The following is a 19,782-nucleotide window of genomic DNA, read 5'->3' as shown; positions in this document are numbered from 1 at the left end:
AGCCACAGTGACTCCCCACACACTCTCTCCCTCATATTTCCTCTCAGCCCCCTCGACATAACCACGTACCCCCACAGCTCTTTATCGCCCCCAGCTTTTCCCTCCGCCTCACGTTCATTCCCTCGAGTCTCCGCGCAGGCGGGTAACTACTCCCCTCTTTTCTTCCCCGTGCCATCCCCGCACCAGTCCCCACATCTCCCGCCGTTCCCGCCGGTCCCTCCCCGGGCAGGGCGGCGGGAGCCCCGAGGCGTGAGGGGCGGGAGCTGGAGCGCTCGGGCGAGCACGCGGGGGGGGAAGGCGGCTCCGCACACCCAAGATGGCGGCGGTGGAGCTGGAGTGGGTGCCCGAGACGCTCTATAACACGGCGATCTCGGCCGTGGTGGACAGTTACGGGCGGGCCCGGCGCCGGGACATTCGCTCGCTGCCTGAGAATATCCAGTTCGACGTGTACTACAAGGTACGGGGAGGCGGTGGGGGAGGCTGAGCGAGGCCGGGCCCGGCTGGGCCTGAGGGAGGTGGAAGGAGAAGCGGGCCGGAGGAGGCGGCGGGAGGGCAGCCCCGCTCCCGGCCTGCCCGGGGAGTGAGGGGGCGCAGGGCCTCGCCCCGCCGCCTGGGCCCGGAGGATGGGCTGGGGGAGTGAGGGCCTGTGTGGGGCCGCCCGCGGCTGGACGAGAGGAGGCTCTGGGGGGCGGCCCGGGCCGGGGGCCTGCGGCTCCTTCCCCCTCAGCTCCCTCCCCCTCACCCGCGGGCGTTCGGCCCGAGAAGGCGGGGGAGCCCCGTTGGGAGGACGCGGAGAAGGGGCCCGACCTTGGGGCTCGGGCCCGGGGGGGAAGAAGGGGCCTCCCCGCCGTTGGAGCCGGAGAGGCGGCAGGGGCAGGCTGAGACCGAGCAGTCTGTGCTGCGAGATAGATTTTCTTCCTTTTCTCTGATCTTTTTTTTTTAATGTATTGCAGAAGGTGATGTCAGTGGTGGAAGGGGGAGAGCTTGCTATGCTCTTTTACCTTCTTTAATGACCTGGTAGGAACCAGATGAAAAAAGAATTGAGACTCATTTAATGAGATAGTTTATTAGTGTTAAATCATTCTTTCTAGAAAAGGGAGTTTCTCATTGAGCTGCCTCTAAAATACCCAGAGTCGGAGTAAAAGGTACACTGAGATGGTCCATTAATTCCTATTGTCCATCAAATAGGCATTTCATCCATGTACTGGAGCGGCTGGAAATGTGCATTCCTTAGGAGAGAAACAATATGTTAAAAAACCCCAACCAAACAACAAAAAGATGGGGATAACCTGTTCTTTCCTCTGTTGCAAATTTCTAAAATCCTAGGATGTGCTAGACAAATTAATTCTTTAAATGAATTTTTATGAACCAGGGCTAGTGGCCTCTACGTGTGTAGAGCATACCAGTATTTATAAGGAAGGCTGGTCTTCCCTAGAGACAGAGAAATTGTGTCTACAGCATTGAAACAAGCATTCCATTTTTTATGTACTGGATATTACTTGTCTGCCTTATGGGCTGAGAAGTGTGGAACCCCATTTCTAGCACATATGGGCATGCTCACAGATAACGATGTGGTTAACATATGGCAGTTGTCAGAAAAAGACTAAAGATGTGGAACTAACAATGTGGAAGACTATTTTGAGGTTTATTTTTAACTGTTAGTAGGTGTGACCGTTGACAAACTTTCTTGGCCTGTCCTGATGTTCATTCAGGTGAAAGGATGAAACTCGGTGGCTTTCAAAAGCATAAAAGCAGAAACTCCGTTTAATGATAGTCTGAAATGTGTAAGGTGCACCTGTATTCCTCCTACAAATACACATCTGTGAGGTGTCCACATACAGAATGAATAAAACCAGGCCATGCAGTGCAGTGTGTGTTTTCCCCTTGCTGTCAATGGTAGGCTGGTCCTCCATGTCTTCACTACTTATATATATATAAAAATCTTTTCTGTGTAGTAGAATTTGTTCTCTTTAATAGTCACGTTCAAATTAGCTTATCCATAAATGTAACTAAACCTTGAATGGGTACTGAAAGGAAATCCTCAACCCTTATTAAGGGGTGTTCTGTTTACAGTGATGCCTGCCTGCAGTGGGTGCCTTGAAGTCCAGCACAGATGACCATGTTTGCATTTTTCTATATACCTATACAACACATAGTGGCTGGTTCTTGATTTTGGTGTTCAGATGGCTGCAGCAATACAAGTGACATTGCTGAATTGGGTTAGAACAAGGACAGCATCACACCTTTGGACAGTCCTCTTGTGTGTGGTGCTTGCATTGGTTCTGGGCACAGTTATTTTCAAAACCATATGGCTGTTAAATACCATTTCAGGTTGGTGAGCTAGGTTCAATACATCCTCACTATCAAATTCTTTAAAGCAGAAGTAGAATTTCTAAGGTCAATAACAGTGTTTAAAGTAAGACAAACTAGAGACTTTTAATTCTTTGTTCTGACTATGTGATTGTGGTTCTTGCTGCTGTGTTGAGGGGGCGTCAGTTACTAGTATCATATGGGAAAGTCTTATTCTTTAAGTACAGCTGAGGAAGTGTGTGTAATTGAGGATTTGTATGAATGTACTTGCATTTAGACCTTGAAAAGGAGAATAATTTTCTTTCTGTCATTATTAAAAGGAATAACAATGTTTCTAGTCTTTCACAGCTAACTTGTGATGGTTTGTGATGCAGGAGAAAGTACCTCTGGTTTTGCAAAAAAATCCAAGGTAGTATCAGTCAAACTTTATTTTGATACATAGATGTTAATTAGCTGTGGCCGTACAAGGCTTCTTTTGTCATGTTTGTTGGTATGAACACTTGAACTGAATATTTGCCCAGTTTGCCAGTGTGTTCAGGTCAGTTGTAGGCAGGACACAGCTATAACAGCAGAGATAGTCCATGTGCTGTTTTTTAAAAGAGCGGGAAATTCAAGCAGAGCATCTTGGTCTTTGGTGTTTGCGGGTTTTGGTGTTTGTTTTTCCCCGCCCAGGGTACCATCTAATCTAATGTTCGGTTCTGTCGTTGTAATATATTGCCTTTATTGCCTATTCCTTAACAAATCCAATTACTTTTAATTCTGTGTATTCCAGGACTGTTAACTTCTAGGCCATGCCCTATAAACCTGTGGGTTTGTAGTTCACAATGAGGAATCAAACCTGGGATAGCTGCAGGATGTTCCTTGTTGTGGACTTGGTAAGAAATAGGTTCTGCTGCAAGGTGACAGGAGCAGGCAGGTTCCTAATATTGAGCATATTTATCCTTCTGTAGCATTCTTAAACATTTGACTAAAGCTTAAAAAAGGCAATATCAAATAATTGTGATCATAGTAAGACAACAAACCTGTAATTGTCTCGCAGGGTCTTACTGAATTTTTTTCAATCGGTGTTTGACTTTTCCTTGCAACCATTATATAATAAAAATGATAGAAGCAGAGCAGAATGCTCGTAAGGGTATCCTGGAAATTTTCAAGTTACGGTTGTGCTAAAAAAAAATTTAAATGTCTTATCACAGCTGTATTTTGAAGAGCTTAATAACTAGTACTGTCACAAGGAACACCTGCATCTAGGGGAAAAAATATAAATGTGCAAACATATTTTGTCTCCTTTTTGCGTTGCTGGGTTTATGTATATCCCAGTTGTGTTGTTTCCTAGTAGGGCTAGTTAGGTTCTCTATTTAGTGCAGACCTGTAACCTTTAGTAATTGCACTATGCTCACTTGTTTTGCATTAAAATTTTTAGGCAAAATCCAAGAGGTTGTTATCGGGCTTCCTCTTTGAAGTGGTGGATGAAACTTCTGAAGTGCTCCGCCTTGATGAGAATAAAAATAGCAGATTTGGGGTTTAGATCTTGATAGCTCCAGCTTCTGTAATAACGAGCGTAGCTGCACTATTGTGTCTTCTCACTGTATTCTTGTCAAAAAAAAAGAACAAGCATGGCTAAGAAAAGCTCTTGTATCGCATCGAGGTGTTCTTTGAACCAAACCAAATGAACAAACAGGAATTTGCTGACTCTTCACACCAAGCAATAGAATGTTCATTCTCTGCATTGCAGTAGAGATTGGTTTTACTGATGAAGAGTCATTATAAGCATAATTTCTAGAAGATTAGAATAAAACTAGCACTTGTCCCAAGGTTTCAGTCTCCTGGGTGTTTGATGAGGATGAAGAGGATAAACTACTCATGAAGTGCAGCTGTGCTGCTGTAGTTTGGAGGTGTCCTGACTAGAGGAGTAGAAACAAGGTCATAACCACTGTCTGAGGGAGGCACAAGTCCCAGAGCAAAGGGGTCATGTTCTGTTATTTGGGGGGACATCCCAAAGATTTAATTAAGTTCATGTTGCTGTATTTTAGGGGGGTCACAAATTAAATGTATATGTGGGAAATTGTCCTGATTTCTTCATGTGTGCACAGACACATGAACAACCATTGCCATCATCAGGTTCAACGTCCAGAGCAGTGTGTGCAGTCACACTTTTCTGAGTCCTGCTTGAATTAAATCATATTTAATCTCGCCATCCAACAAGACCTGGACAGACTGGAGAGTTGGCAGGGAAAAATTTAATGAAATATCAGAAGGGAAAGTGTAGAGTCTTGCATCTGGGTAGGAATAACCCCAGCTTTCAGTATCAGTTGGGGAATGACCTATTAGAGAGCAGCCTAGGGGAGAGGGACCTGGGGGTCCTGGGGACAGCAGGATGACCATGAGCCAGCACTGGGCCCTTGTGGCCAGGGAGCCAGTGGTACCTGGGGTGGGTTAGAAGGGGGGTGGTCAGTAGGTCAGAGAGGTTCTCCTGCCCCTCTACTCTTTAATACGTGACATGTTTTTATAGTCTAAATTTAGACTAGAACTGAACCTTCTTTCCTTGTTGTCTTTACTGGTTTGAAACTTCTTGCCTTCGCTTACCATTCTTCTAACTCGTATTACTCAGTTTGTGTTGTTTTGTGCCGGCATATTTTGTGTTTTGTTCTTTTTGTTTCTTGTTATTGCTGAAACAATAAATTCCTATTTCCACTTTGTTTCCTTTGTACTGATTTAACTTCAAAGCAAACTGAGTTTCCCCGCTTACCGCTTTGGAGAACGACACGTGTGTGACGGAAGCTCAGACTGTGTGTCCCTTGTCCTGGAGCTGTAGGTGTGACACAAGTTTGCTGATACGGCTCAGAAAGCAGAGTGGGTGTGAAGTGTGTGAGAGCAGTAGCTCCAAAAGTTATCACTGAAGCCAGGCTCATTCAATACGGTTGGCTTTGGGTTTGTATTTGGTTTTTTGTGGAGAGTTGTTTGTTTTGTTTTTCCTTGATTATTTATTTGATTGAGGTTCGTAAAGATCAGGCAGTGTGTTTTCAAAGAGCTGTGAAGCTTGGGTTTTTTAATGCCCTAAACAGTATCCGGTAGAACTAGTGCTTGTCCAGAGGCTTTGTAGGTAGTTCTGAAATTGATTTTAAAAGAATCAAATGTACCTGAATTTCCAACTGATGATTTTTCTAAGGCTGTTCTGCTCCCCTCCCCAGCTCTGTCTACAATGAGTCATTGGTCAACAGATTGATTCTGTGCACTGTGGACTCTCAAGAAATGTTCTCCTTCTTTGTTAAATAGGGAAGGAAGATTGGGTTACAGCCAACCTTTTTTCCGAAATACTGATCTTTGATTAAGTGTACAGTCCTTTGCAAGTTTGGCATGATATTCCACGTTACATTATTAGACATTATTAAACATGCTGGGGAGCTCCTTGGCATTCCTTGTCTCTTTAATGTTTAATGAAATACCCATATTTATTTTTCAATCCTCTTCCAAACTGGAGCAATAGGAGCATATTTTTCAAATTACATATGCTACACTTCCTCTTCTAGAGGGTCCTTTTACAACTGGTTAGAATTAATCTCCAGCTGCTTTAATATGTAATATCTTTTTTTACATAGTTATTATTTTTTCATTAGCTTTAGAAAAGGTCTTTTTTCTTTTGCTTGTACATCCTGGAATGGCCCAGAATGCTGGTGATACAAATATGATATACATTTTTCCCTTGTGCGAGGGCTTTGCTTTTGCCGGTAGTTCAACAGATCTTTGTCTTTATTTTCAGGGCTTTGTTAGGAAACAGGTAGAGCTCAGCTTGGTCTGTTCTGAGAGGGAAATCTGACTGGGACTTTAAGAGAGTTACATTTACCTCATGGTATAATAGATAACTTACAAGTTAATGTTATATGTTTAATTGGGGACACCACCATAATGTAGCTTTTGAATGTTTAGATGTGTGTGTTATGAGTTAAATATTAAGCCTTAGATCCTGGAGGAGGATCAAGGTGATTTTTCTCACAGTTATACCAAAGAGTGTGTGTAATATTACACACACACACACACACACACACACACATCTATACATATATAAAAAACTTATACCTTGTTTCCTGTCTTCAGAGCCAGAATTAATGTGTCAATGTGAGCTGGTGAAATTGGAAGTCATCTTGTAGGCTTTTATTAATTTTTCTCTAGTTAAAGAAAAGTCAATCTCTGTCAATCTCCAGTTAGGATAAGTTCATGTCTGAAAGACATTCGTTTCTTAAGAATAGTTCTTCAGGAGTCCAGACCTCTGCCATTCTTGCTAGGGCGTGTTTTCCTTGAATCACTATGTTTTGGATGTTTTTGTGTTTCGTAGCAAGGCTTGTGATCAGGAATTTTGTGTCTCTGGAGCTTTAACAAGAGAACCGTTTCTCCAGTGCTTGCAGCTGCTTCTCAATGGACAAGTGAGCATTACTGAATCTCCTGGAATTGCTTCACAGTTGGAAATAGTGAGGAAATATATGTCAGTGTCAGATTTTGTTTGAAAATATTGCTGTAACAGCTACAACAGTTCCAAGGGACTTCCAGCTGAGTTAGTTCTTTAAAAATGTTTGCCAGTGTGTCAAGGGAAGGGGTGAATAGTGTGGTAAACATGCCAGGGATACTGTATTTCTGGTTAAACCACCAAAAAACTGGTTGAGTTTTTCCTGTGTGCCAGGATGGTGTGGGTGTTCACCTTTGACTTGAGCTGAGAGATGTGCAGGTCCAGGCCTGGACCTCTGAGCCAAACTTTGCATGTGCCTCAAATAACTGATGTCTCAAAATTGAAGGTCTTATCTTAACAATTATTGATAAGATGTCCACCTTCAGTTTTGGGCACGGACTACTAGGTAAGGTTGAATCCTTTGTTTTTCCTTTGTGGAAAATCTGTGTTAGGTTTTAGCAGAGTTTCCGTTAGACAGCTGCGTTGAAGAAAATGAGAACGCTTAAGCATGACTGCAGTTTGTAAATCCATCAGACTGGCTGTTCTTTCCCTGCCAGAGCGAATATAGCTTCAGAAGAGATTCTGATCCCTTTGAAGTCCAGGGACACGGACTGTTTTATCCGAGGAGTAACTTTGCATGCAAACTTGCACTGCTTTTTAAAATATTTCCTTTTTTTTTTTTTTCCCCCAACAAAATAGGTGACTAAAAGGAAAACATTCATTTCTGGCAATTGACATTTTTAGGTCAAAGTATTTTTGAAGTTTTTTTTTGTAGGTTCTGTTGTTAAAATAACAAACTTGCTGTGCTGTAGAATCAGTGTCATGTGCTTTTATAAGAAAAGCTGACGAAAACTAAGTTCCTGACTGGAGGAAGATGTTCTCACATGCTTTGTTTGGAACGCTAATTCAGCTGCTTCCAGGGTTTGTGGAGAGAAAGGTGAACCGGACACAAGCTGCTTATCAATACAAGGTTTTTATGAAGTTATTAAAACTGAGAGAAATGTTACAATTTATGGATTGGTTTGGTTTTGTTTGTTTTTTTTCTGGAACACCTAAAATAACTCCTAAAGGCTCCCTCAGCCTTTCCTCACACAGGAGATGCTCCACTCCCTTCAGCATCTTGGTGGCTGCGCTGGACTCTCTCCAGCAGTTCCCTGTCCTGCTGGAACTGAGAGGCCACAACTGGACACAATATTCCAGGTGTGGTCTCCCCAGGGCAGAGCAGAGGGGCAGGAGAACCTCTCTGACCTACTGACCACCGCCCTTCTAACCCACCCCAGGTACCATTGGCTTCCTGGCCACAAGGGCCCAGTGCTGGCTCATGGTCATCCTACTTCCACCCCAACTCTCCAGCCTGTCCAGATCTCTGGATGGCAGCACAGCTTCCAGTGTCAGCCACTCCTCCCAGCTTGGTGTCATCAGCAAACTTGCTGACAGTACACTCTATTCCCTCGCTCAAATAATTGATGAATATACTGAATAACACAGGCCCCAGCACTGCCCCCTGAGGCACTGCACTGGATCCAGGCCTCAACTGGACTGTGCCCCATTGACCACGACTCTCTGGCTTCTTCCCTTCTGCCAGTTCACAGTCACCTCACTGCCCGCTCATCCAGCCCACACTCCCTCAGTTTAGCTGTGAGGATGCAGTGGGAGACTGTGTCAAATGCCTCACTCAAGTCAAGGTAGATCACGTTCTTAGTATTTGTAGTATAATGTGGCAGATAGTTCTGCAACTTAACCATGGTTTGTTTTCTGTCAACGAATCAACTGATGTATTTACTTAGTTGCAGGCACAAATCAATTTGGGGCATAAAATGGGCCGGTGCTTTGAATAAATGCGTGAACGGATTCGCCCAAGTTTTCCTATTCACTTGTGCAGGAGTCGCTTGTGTACACACAGGTATTAATGGGCCAGGGCTCTCGGTGAGTCACCCATTGCAGAACATGTGGGTTTGGGGTTTATTGGTACTGCTGTGTTTCTGTGTGGAGATAGTGGAACTATTGCTCCTTAGTTTGCTGTATTGCAGTACTTTGAAGTCTAGATTTCATCATAAGTCATCTTAAATATTAAGGTAAAGTTCCCAGAAGAACTCCTAGTCTTAAATTTTTAAATATATTTGTGTTCTTCTTTCAGCTTTACCAACAGGGCCGCTTATGTCAGCTGGGTAGTGAATTTTGTGAACTAGAAGTTTTTGCAAAGGTGCTACGAGCTTTAGATAAAAGGTAAGTATCTGAATATACTGAGAGTTCTCATTTCAGCTCTTAACCTCTTGATCTGGGTTTTGAATTTGGAAGATGTCTCTAATTTCCTTGGTCTTACTAGCCCACTTAGCTTTAGCTAAAACATTGTTTTCCAGTTTTAATACTGTGTGGGTAGGTTGTGTTTTGCGTACGCTGGAGGGAGTCCTTGCAGAGAACTTTGTGTACACTCACTTCATTTGTTGGATAATCCAACAACTGTGTTCCATTAGCCTCGAGATTGACAGTTATGCTCGTATTCATCTGGGTTTGCTTTGAGAGAGGGTTGGAGTTCTTTCTCTGAATCACCACTCATTTGAATTCATGGCATTCGAGCCAACTGACTGCAGTGTTTTAAAAACTTTGTGTGTAATCTAATTCTGTTTTCTTTTGTTTCAGACATCTGCTTCATCACTGTTTTCAGGCTTTGATGGACCATGGAGTAAAAGTTGCTTCCGTACTGGCCTATTCTTTCAGCAGACGGTGCTCCTACATAGCAGAGTCCGATTCTGCAGTAAAAGAAAAAGCAATCCAGATTGGTTTTGTCTTAGGTAACTGGTGACCATAGGCTGTTTAACATATGATACTTTCTTTTGTGCTGGTTTCAGTTAAGCTAATGCAGTTTCTTTTTATGTTAATGTCTGTGATTTCTTTTTAAAGAATCTGTGACATGTGTGGTTTTTGGACTGTAATTTTTAGAAAACTACTTGGTGTTTTAAGAAAAATATCTTGGATTTTAATCTGGAAGAAGATATAGGCGTGTCTTTGCTATTACAAATGTTTTAGATAGAAAATTTGTCAGTAGATATGATGCTTAACATTAAGACTTTGCGTAACTTTCGTATTGGCAAGTATTTCGTGACAGATAACTGTAGGAAAACTGTAATACCACAAAGTCACCCTCAACTGAAGGAGAAATCTTCTATTCTACTTTATCCTTTTCAGTTCAGAACCGGATGGTTGAAACTTGCCAGGATTCCCCTGTGTAGCGTGCAGTTCTAGGCAAAAAGTTGTCTTCTTATGAGACTCGAGCAAACCCTTTTTGTCTTAAGAAGGTGTTTGGCTGTTCCAATTTGTTTGTTGTTGTTTTTATTCCAGGGGGTTTCCTATCAGATGCAGGCTGGTACAGTGATGCTGAGAAGGTATTTCTTTCCTGCCTTCAGTTGTGCACCCTTCACGATGAAATCCTTCACTGGTTTCGTGCTGTCGAATGTTGTGTAAGGTGAGCTCACCTTTAATTCCTCTATGTCTTGCTGTGAAATGCATGTTAATGTAATATGCTACCAACTGCCTTGGAGCCGTCAAGCTTCAGATGCTTCCTTTAGTGTTCTCGTTTTGAAAAACTGCTCCCAAAAACCCGTGTCTTGTTTATGATTGGGCAAATACGAAGAGTAAATAGGCTTTGCCAGGAGCTGCTTATTTTCTGTGCCAGCCAGAGGGCCGTGGCAGCGGTGGCTGCTCTGCCTTGTTGTGCCCTGCCAGCTCCTGCTGGCTCGTGGTCCAGAAACAGGGTGATGCCAGGAGAGCATTGGGTATGTCCCCACCTTCCAGAGCTGGGAGTGATGGGTACAGCGCCACTGGGAGGACTTGGGCCTTTGCCTTCTAATTCAGCTACAAAAAATTCCCTAGTTGTATCAGGCTGTTTGGCAAGCTGGAGAAGGAGCCTTAAAAATACACTCCCTCACCTTCTCCAAATAGAGGAGGGAAAAAGATAAAGGGGGAAAACAAAGTACCTGTCTCTGGGCAGCAGTGTCCAGCCCGCACTGTGGTGGTGCTCAGCTTCAAAGTCAGGAGGCCATAGAATAAACTTCTTGTTGTTACCATCCAACCCCTGCTGGGGTATATCTTGTTCTCACCACTGTGCTTGCACTGGAGTTACGTGTAGTTTTAAGAGAACAAAATTTAAGTCCAGCTTTTGAAAATACCAAAAAAAAACCTGGCTGCTCTTATTCTACAAGCTAGAAAGTCTGGGAGTTTAATACATTGCATTACTAATATAATGCAGTTTAAAAGCATGGAAAGTTTTGTGTTGTGTAGACATAATTGGGTGTTTGTACTAGCGGAAGTAAATTATATGGAGAGACTTCAAAAAATGAGAAGATTTGAGATTTATACAAGCTTGGATACTACTTTCCTGCATGTGTTTCACTCGTTTTGATTTGCTTTCTCTCATTATTCTATGTTAAGCAATAAGGCACAAATACATAATACAAATACGTGGGTCTCCCACTTCATTATTTCTCATTTTGCTGATTCTTGGGGTTTTTTCCGATGTTGTTTGATCTCCTAAGCTGCTGTGTAATGTTGTGTTTGCGTGCTCCTGGAGAATTATGGGTTTTTTTGGGTGAGGGACAAGTTATTCCCCAAAAGCTGCTATTGCAGACATCAAAGACAATCCAGAGCTATTAGCATAAACGTCCTAAGGCATTTATTCTTCCTCTTGGCTTTATCTTATAAAATTCCTTTGGCTTAATAAAGGATATTTTGTTACTCAAAACTGGATCACATCAACTCTGCTTATCCTAGAGGATTGGGTTAGGTTTAGCGTGGGGTTTTGGTTGATTTATTTGCTTTTAGACACTATCACTGAAGCATCCAGATACTGGATATTATCTCTGTCGGGCGCTTATCTCAATTGCAGCTCTGTCCGTTCTGGCTTAGACCATTACATGGGATTTGGGGTTTGTATTTTTATTGTTGTGTAGCAGCTTCCACTTGAATGGTGTCGGCAAAATCACAGAATGTCAGGGATTGGAAGGGACCTGGAAAGCTTATCCAGTGCAATCCCTCCGTGGAGCAGGAACACCCAGATGAGGTTACACAGGAAGGTGTCCAGGCGGGTTGGAATGTCTGCAGGGAAGGAGACTCCACAACCCCCCTGGGCAGCCTGGGCCAGTGTCTGTCACCCTCACTGAGAAGAAGTTTCTTCTCAAATTTAAGTGGAACCTCTTGTGTTCCAGTTTGAACCCATTACCCCTTGTCCTACCATTTGTTGTCACCGAGAAGAGCCTGGCTCCATCCTCCTGACACTCACCCTTCAGATATCTGTAAACACTAATGAGGTCACCCCTCAGTGTCCTCTTGTCCAGCTCCAGAGCCCCAGCTCCCTCAGCCTTTCCTCACACGGGAGATGGTCCACTCCCTTCAGCATCTTTGTTGCCCTGCGCTGGACTCTCTCCAGCAGTTCCCTGTCCTGCTGGAACTGAGGGGCAACAACTGGACACAATATTCCAGGTGTGGTCTCCCCAGGGCAGAGTAGAGAGGCAGGAGAACCTCTCTGACCTACTGACCACCCCCTTCTAACCCACCCCAGGTACCATTGGCTTCCTGGCCACAATGGCCCAGTGCTGGCTCATGGTCACCCTGCTGTCCCCAGGTCCCTTTCCCCTGCGCTGCTCTCCCTCTTTAAGGAAACTGTAATTGCTTAGTTTTTTTCTATAGTTCTGTAATAATTCCTGTCTCTTGTGTGGATGTTGGATAGTTTTCTGCTGCCTGTGACCAAGAACTCAACATGCTTCTGCATCGTGTGTAGTTCTCAGACCTTATTTAAGGAAAAATGTGGCTGTTGCTTTTTTCTTTCTGTTCCCGAGCCACGTTGCTTTGTTTCTCATTGGAAAGCTGGTGTTTGCGTAGCTCATTTCAGGGTTTTTTTTAAAGGTGTTTTGATCTCTGCGTGGCTGATACATGTCTGCTGGGTGCTTGCCTGTCATTCCCTTCTTGGGAAAATGAGAATTTTATTTTCTTTCTTATTAGTGTTTGAATTTCATTATACATTTCAATAGGAAAGTGGAGGAGGAGGCTGGATGTACAGAACAAACTTGGGTGACTTTGCTGTTGCAGGGGGAATGGCTACAAAACGTATAAATCACTACTCAGGTTTAGAGAAATATTTGATCAAAAACCTCATTGTTCCTTCCTCTCCCCTTGACAGTTTATTGGAAGATCTGTCTTAATGTATCATGAAAGGTGTAAAGTGCTGTACTTGTACGTTAGCTCACATTTTCAGAGTTGCAGCCTCTGTGCAATCCAGCCTTACGTTCTGTTTCGCTTTTTCTCTTCCTGCTTTGTGTCATCCTCCTGATTTGCAAAGACCTGCCTGATGTTTGTCAGTCCCTGTTACTCAGTGTCTAATAACAGATTTCCAGGAGGGACAACGAGGTATTTACCCCAATTTCGTGTGTGCTAAATGGCAGGCGTTTGGAATAGCGCAGGACCAGCTGTCTCTCCTTAGTCCATGATGGGTAGGAATACAGTTCTGCCCTTTAGGCTTACAATATGACAACACGCACATTTCTAATGCATCTCTTTAAAGTAAATAAGCATCAGCCTACACTGAGAAAAAGACGTTCTTTTGTTTGAAATAGATGCCGGAAGCTGAAGTTGTTAGTTCTCTAGAGAAACAAGTACGTTCCAGTAGTGCGAGGTGTTTGGCTGTCGCTTCATGAAGGTTCTGTGGATCCTTCAGATGGAAGGGCTGGGGTCAGGAGAAGCGTTTAGAGTTGTTGTGAACTGGGTCAACAAAATAGCATTTTCTGGTGTTGCTAAGTTGAGCACTGAGAAGAATAGATTTTATGAGAAATAAAACAAAGCCACCACACCAAAGTGATTGAAACACTGGATATGTAAAACTGCATCAGTACGTAAAATCATTTGACATCTCCAACAGTACAAATTCTTGTCGTGCAAGAGACAAAATGCAGTGCACTGAAACAACATTCTGTGACTAGTTCTTCTGTGTTGGTGAGTTCAGACAGTGCAGTTTTGTTGGGATGACAGCCCAGTTCTGTTGTGAGGATAACACCAAATCACACATCCCTGGTTCTGCTCTGTATCGAAATGGTTTATTCAGAGACCATTCAGAGACCAGAAGATCTTTTTATATCTTCCTAAGGCTGCTGCATGTTCGAAATGGTAACTGTAAATATCACTTGGGAGAAGAAACATTCAAACTCGCTCAGTCTTACATGGACAAACTGGCAAAGCATGGCCAGCAAGCGAACAAAGCCGCGCTCTACGGGGAGCTCTGCGCGCTGCTCTTTGCCAAGAGCCACTACGATGAGGTGAGTGGGATCTGGGTTGGTTTTCCCTCAAAAAACTGGTTGTGGAATCTCTCAGGACATTCCCTGACTGGCTCATTATTCACATTATCTTTCTAGTTACCAGTCCTGGTACCTGTGTGACATTTATCTGCTTTTCTTTTTATGAGTTAGTCTGCAAGCGCTTAGTGGTACTTTGGCCAACATTAAGAAATGATGTGTGATAGATAACCAACACACACTACCAATCTGTAAATGAGATATTATTAAAAGCTTATTTTTAATAGATAAAGATGAATAGCAGAACACGGATAACAATTCTTTGCACCTATTTTATAAAAACCTGTGACCTAAGTATCACTGCTGTATAAAGTGCAGTCTGTCCTACACAACAGGAGTTGTGAGAATTACTTAAAGATTATCAAATACCCTTTTTTAGTTGTAAAAGCCGTTGTAATAACACATACCTTAGGCTAGCATACAATACGCATCCACTATTAACCTTAAGAGGGCTTTTTAAGTCTGTCTTTTAAGACTTAGCTGAACACGTTACATTACACAGAAGCAATTAAACAGAATTTTAAGTTTTCTAATGTAAATGACCAGTTTACTTTTCAGAACCAAGTAATTTTTTTTAGTGTTGCAATACAATAAAGTTCCAACTTCATTCTGTCGGTAACTCTTTGTTCAACAGGCTTACAAGTGGTGCATAGAAGCTATGAAGGAGATCACAGTTGGCCTGCCTGTCAAAGTAGTAGTGGACGTTCTCCGACAAGCTTCCAAGGTGAATTTAAAATCTCCAATGTTTCCATTGTAACTACATTACTACCAGGAGTGGGGGTGGATAGGTGGCACCTCCAGGAGATGTGGGTGACCAGGCTCTTTTTTGAGCCTCATAACTCTGTAGTTTTGGTTTAGTTGCTCCACCTCAGTCTCAGACCTGGGAGGGTTTTTTTGCCTTTTTTCCTGAAACTGAGTTACAGCTGCTCAAGTGACCATCAGGATGGTTAACCGAGATCATCCTGTCAGAAGGGGCTGTTCCCGGTTGATCTAGACTAGGTACCGTACTATGGCAGAGTAAAACGCAAGTTTATTAATGTTATCTGTGAAGCTTTTCTTAAATAGCTGAAAAGTCCTTTAGTAACCATCATGATATTTTAATATTAAAAGCAGTAGGTAGCAATTAGGCCGGTATCTGGAGGAGGCAGGTTCTGAGTGTGCCCCTTTTCATGTGCTTCACTTCAACCCGTTTAGGCTTGTGTTGTAAAACGTGAGTTTAAGAAGGCCGAACAGCTGATAAAACACGCGGTATACCTTGCCCGGTAAGTGACATTCCCAAACAAAAACCTTTTAAAATTATGCTTAGCTTGCCTCAATTTGTAACGTAAGTATGTTTCTGCAGGGAGCATTTTGGAGCCAAGCACCCCAAATATTCCGATACGCTACTAGACTACGGATTTTACTTGCTCAACGTAGACAATATTTGCCAGTCGGTTGCGATCTATCAGGTACGCACGGGGCTCGGTGGCCGCCTGCTCTTGCTCTTGACATCCAGCATCTCTCAGATGTTTCCACTGAAATTCACGTACAGTTAATTCAGAGAGAGATAATAGTTGATTTCATTACTGCAATGCTAGTTCTTACATAAAAAGGTTTGGTTTTTTTCTTTTGTTAATTTACTACCTCAAGTATGTAGATATAGGCCTGCGGAATTGCAGAGCAAATAGATTTCACCCCACCACCCCCTTTTTTGCAGTGAGAGAGATGAATTTGAGTTTTTTCCTGTATTAACCGATAAAATGGTGTTCTTGTAACTCTTTCAGACAGCTCTTGATATCCGGCAGTCAGTATTTGGAGGTAAAAACATCCATGTAGCTACAGCTCACGAAGACTTGGCTTATTCTTCATATGTTCACCAGTACAGCTCTGGAAAATTTGACAATGCACTGTGAGTATAGTTGTGCAGGTACTGGCAGCAGATTTAGTTCTGTAAATGGAGAGAAGTGTTCTTAAATACACAGATTTTCCAACTGGAATTTAAATGCATGTTTGTTGCATTAAGGTTTCAAATATTTTATCAGTCAGCCACTAATTTAAATATATGAGTCTTGAATTTTTAATTTGAACTCTTTCAGGTTCCACGCTGAACGTGCTATTGGCATCATAACTCACATTCTCCCAGAAGATCATCTTCTCCTGGCATCTTCCAAGAGAGTTAAAGGTGGGACCCTTCATTGTGGTATTGAGACCATTTAAAATGTCTCATTCAGATCTTTTTATCCTGTTCCCTCACAACTCGAGTTGGTTTTTTTTGGTTTTGTGTTTTTCAAATTGTCAGGGTAGCTGTTGCACCCATTTGAAACAGTTTGTAATGAACACAAATGATTCGATGTCTTGGGTGCTTGGCTTTTTGCTCCTTACATTTGACATCTCGTGTTTGGAACACAGTAATGTTGGGTTTCTTTCTCCTCTCTCAGCACTTATCCTGGAGGAGATTGCAATAGACTGTCACAACAAGGAGACGGAGCAGAGGTTACTTCAGGAAGCTCACGATTTACACCTGTCCTCGCTCCAGTTGGCTAAAAAAGCCTTTGGGGAGTTTAATGTACAAACAGCAAAACACTACGGCAACCTTGGGAGACTGTATCAGTCCATGAGAAAGTTTAAGGTGAGGTGGTGATGGTGTAAAAATCTGCACGACATCTGCTACAGCAAATGAGGATTTTCAGTGTCTACAATTCAGAATTTGTTGGCATATTTGGATTTGGTTTTCTTACTACAAAATACTACAGATTATTTAGCCACTACATAGTTACATTTCTTTAAACCTTCCTTTTTTCCCCTCTTTTTGTGGCCTGGGTGTCTGACTGTGTGAATCTGATCCTCACAGGAGGCAGAAGAAATGCACATCAAGGCGATTCAGATTAAGGAGCAGCTTCTAGGTCAAGAAGATTATGAAGTTGCCCTGTCCGTGGGTCACTTGGCTTCTCTCTATAACTACGACATGAACCAGTATGAAAACGCCGAAAAGCTTTATTTGAGATCCATAGCCATCGGTAGGTGATTCTGCTCGCCTGGGGCTTTATGGTGGTTTTAATACTACAGGAAACATCGTTAAAAACCTTGTTACAGTTTTGAGTAAAGAACTTAATGAAATGCAAGGTGTTTAGATTGAAAATACTTATAAAATTGTGCACTTTCTGGAATGTTCTCCTGGGGACTGAATTCTGGAGTTGTGTTTTTAGTGTTCCTTCAGAATTCACTCTTGAGAGCATCTGGAAACAACTGCTTTCATAGCTGGCCTGTTAGTATTTAGAGTACATTTTGCAGTTGTGCCCAAAAGTTAAGTGCAGAATGTAGGTGAATTTAGAAAGAAATGGGAAACTATTGTGCCCATCAGCCTGACTATACTCTCATTGACTGTTTTCCTTGCCCATTATCATTTGCAGTGGACTTAAAATTCTGAATCAAATGCATCTTTGGGCCACACTGTAGCTCGATTTTGAGACTGTTTATACAGTTCTGTGCAGCATGTTATAGAAGGATTTTTGATTTTAAGGTAGAAAACTGAAAACTTCCCCATTAAATTGAATTTGGAGTGAAATTGGGAAATGAGGTGGCCGCCTTCGTTATACAACTGGTAGATTTTTGTGTGTAAAGCTGTGGTGCAATTAATGATCTGGTTGTAGAGTCCTTGGGGACAGGTGACAAGACCCTGGGAGGAGAAGGCAGAACTCAAACCATCCTCCAGGAAGCTCGCGTGGTGTTTGTGTCCTGATTTAATGCTTAAAAACACGATGATTTGCCATAACAAAAGTTCATGTTGTTGATAAAAATGACGTGATAAATAAGATGCAGCATATGGGTGAATTTTGTTTTCTTTCGGATTTCTTTAGGGAAGAAGCTTTTTGGTGAAGGATACAGTGGACTTGAATACGATTACAGAGGTCTCATTAAACTGTACAATTCCATTGGCAATTACGAGAAAGTTTTCGAATACCACAATATTTTGGCCAATTGGAACCGGTTGCGGGACCGGCAGTTCTCGGTCACGGATGCTCTGGAGGACGTAAGCACCAGCCCCCAGTCCACTGAAGAAGTGGTCCAGTCTTTTCTGATGTCTCAGAGCGCGGACGGACAGAGTAGCTAAGAACTTGGTCAGTCAACCAGTTTGGGTTTTTTTCCCCCCGGGTTACAGGGGGAAAAGTCATACTGTGAAATCTCTAAACCGTGTAGTTCTCTGGGGGCTGGAATTTGCGTTGAAACACTGGTCCAGTCTGCTGCAGAGCGCCCATGTGGATGAATGTGTGTTCAATTCCTATCAGCATGTGGATGGCATGTTTAGTTCGGCTCACGTTTTTAATTTGGTATTCCCGAGAACCCCTTCTTTCTCTCTTCTTTCGAAAGAAGCTACTTTTGCAGAAAGCCTGCAAGAAAACCTGAAATAAAACTGTTTGAGTTCAAAAGAGTTGCATTCTTATTATGAATGGAAGGTTTCATCAAGAGATTGCTTCTGAAATATAGAAAGAATAAACGCTGTACTATAGGAGTTACGTGAGAAAGGTCTTTCTGCTGAACGCATTGTAGCAAAATTAATCGTAAATATCCAGAAAAGGGAGAATGTCCCAGCCTTGGCTGCTGCCTTATGAAGAAAAGTGGCAAAGAACCACTTTGGAGAGCAACATACCCTTTGTGATCCGCAGTAGGTCGTTGAGTGAGTAACCGCCGTATGTGTGTTTAACATCCTGAACTGGACCAGTGTTCATCTGGGAGGGATGGATGGAAGATCCGCTAGACCAGCAGTCGTAGTTTGCATTGGTACCAACCACACGTGCTAATCTGAACAGGACCAGGAAAATCACAAGTGGACCAGCCTGCTAGAAACAGTTTTTGGACCAGTGGCTTTAATTTAATATTTCTGCCCCTGCATTCACTTTTACAGTAGAATTATTTCCTTTAGATGTATGATCAGTGCAAAATTATATTCATGTAATAGATACAAAACTAGGAAGTGAACGTTCTTTAGCGGTTGCGATGGCATGTGTTTACCTAGTAAGCTTATACCAATATTAATGTCAATGCCACAAGCAAAACTAGAAATGCTTAACTATTTGCTGCAGCCATTTTTTTCCTTTTTGAATGGGCTCACTCTAATAATTGAGGCCATAACTTGTTTATACCAGTTAATAAGTTTTGTATTACAATCCAGCTCAGTTCTGTTTCTGGAGAACACAACTTATTGTACAGTGCGCAGGGGTCAGCGGAAAATGCCAAAAAGCACAACACTTTTTTTTTTTTGTGATGCTTCATTTCTACATTAAACAATAGTACAACCAGAAACCGATTCCTTTATATTAATTTAAAGCCAGAAGTCATCTGTAAAATCCTGTAACAATGCCTATCTCACTAGCTTGTCTTAATTTTTCTTCTGTTGGAGGGACTGCTTGGTTGTGTGGGTTTTGGTTTGAGTGTTGGTTTTGGTAGTGCTGTTTGGTTTTCTTTTAATGTTGAGTTGTAGTCTGTACCGCAACACACGAGAACAACGCGCTGCTCTGACCCCGCAACCGGTGCTGCTGGGGGTCGGGCTCTGACCCATTGGGGTTTCTCTCTCCCCTGTTTTCAGGGGCTGAGCTGGTGCTGGGGCTGCTGGTTGGTTTGGGGGCTGGTTTGTAATTGCTCGTTGGTCTTCAAAAGAGTGCGGAGAGGAAACAAGTTTCACACGCGACTCTGAGCTTAATGGCTCTTTTGAGAACTGAA

At 42.7% G+C, this 19,782-nt stretch overlaps 1 protein-coding gene across 1 annotated transcript; it reads left to right on the top strand.

Moving 5' to 3' along the window:
* The first annotated feature begins 295 nt into the window (after nt 1-295).
* On the top strand, nt 296-19,567 carry APPBP2 (amyloid beta precursor protein binding protein 2). The gene is made up of 13 exons (XM_080357276.1): nt 296-457; nt 8,886-8,974; nt 9,389-9,540; nt 10,088-10,211; nt 13,881-14,049; nt 14,720-14,809; nt 15,280-15,347; nt 15,428-15,533; nt 15,849-15,973; nt 16,161-16,246; nt 16,503-16,693; nt 16,916-17,081; nt 17,922-19,567. Exons 1-13 carry the CDS (start codon nt 317-319, stop codon nt 18,173-18,175), a joined length of 1,761 nt encoding a protein of 586 aa, XP_080213402.1. The 5' UTR covers nt 296-316; the 3' UTR covers nt 18,176-19,567.
* The last annotated feature ends 215 nt before the right edge of the window (nt 19,568-19,782 follow it).

This window comes from Nesoenas mayeri (genome assembly GCF_963082525.1).
Source record: "Nesoenas mayeri genome assembly, chromosome: 20".
NCBI classification, from domain to species: Eukaryota; Metazoa; Chordata; class Aves; order Columbiformes; family Columbidae; genus Nesoenas; species Nesoenas mayeri.
This window is presented reverse-complemented; position numbering and strand designations above follow the sequence as displayed.

Bases quoted from the DNA above. Each gene is read 5' to 3' on its own strand.
- APPBP2 (XM_080357276.1), top strand. From the start codon at position 317: ATGGCGGCGGTGGAGCTGGAGTGGGTGCCCGAGACGCTCTATAACACG. The intron at 14,050-14,719 runs GTGAGTGGGATC...TTTGTTCAACAG, and splicing joins CCAAGAGCCACTACGATGAG to GCTTACAAGTGGTGCATAGA. The intron at 14,810-15,279 runs GTGAATTTAAAA...CAACCCGTTTAG, and splicing joins TTCTCCGACAAGCTTCCAAG to GCTTGTGTTGTAAAACGTGA.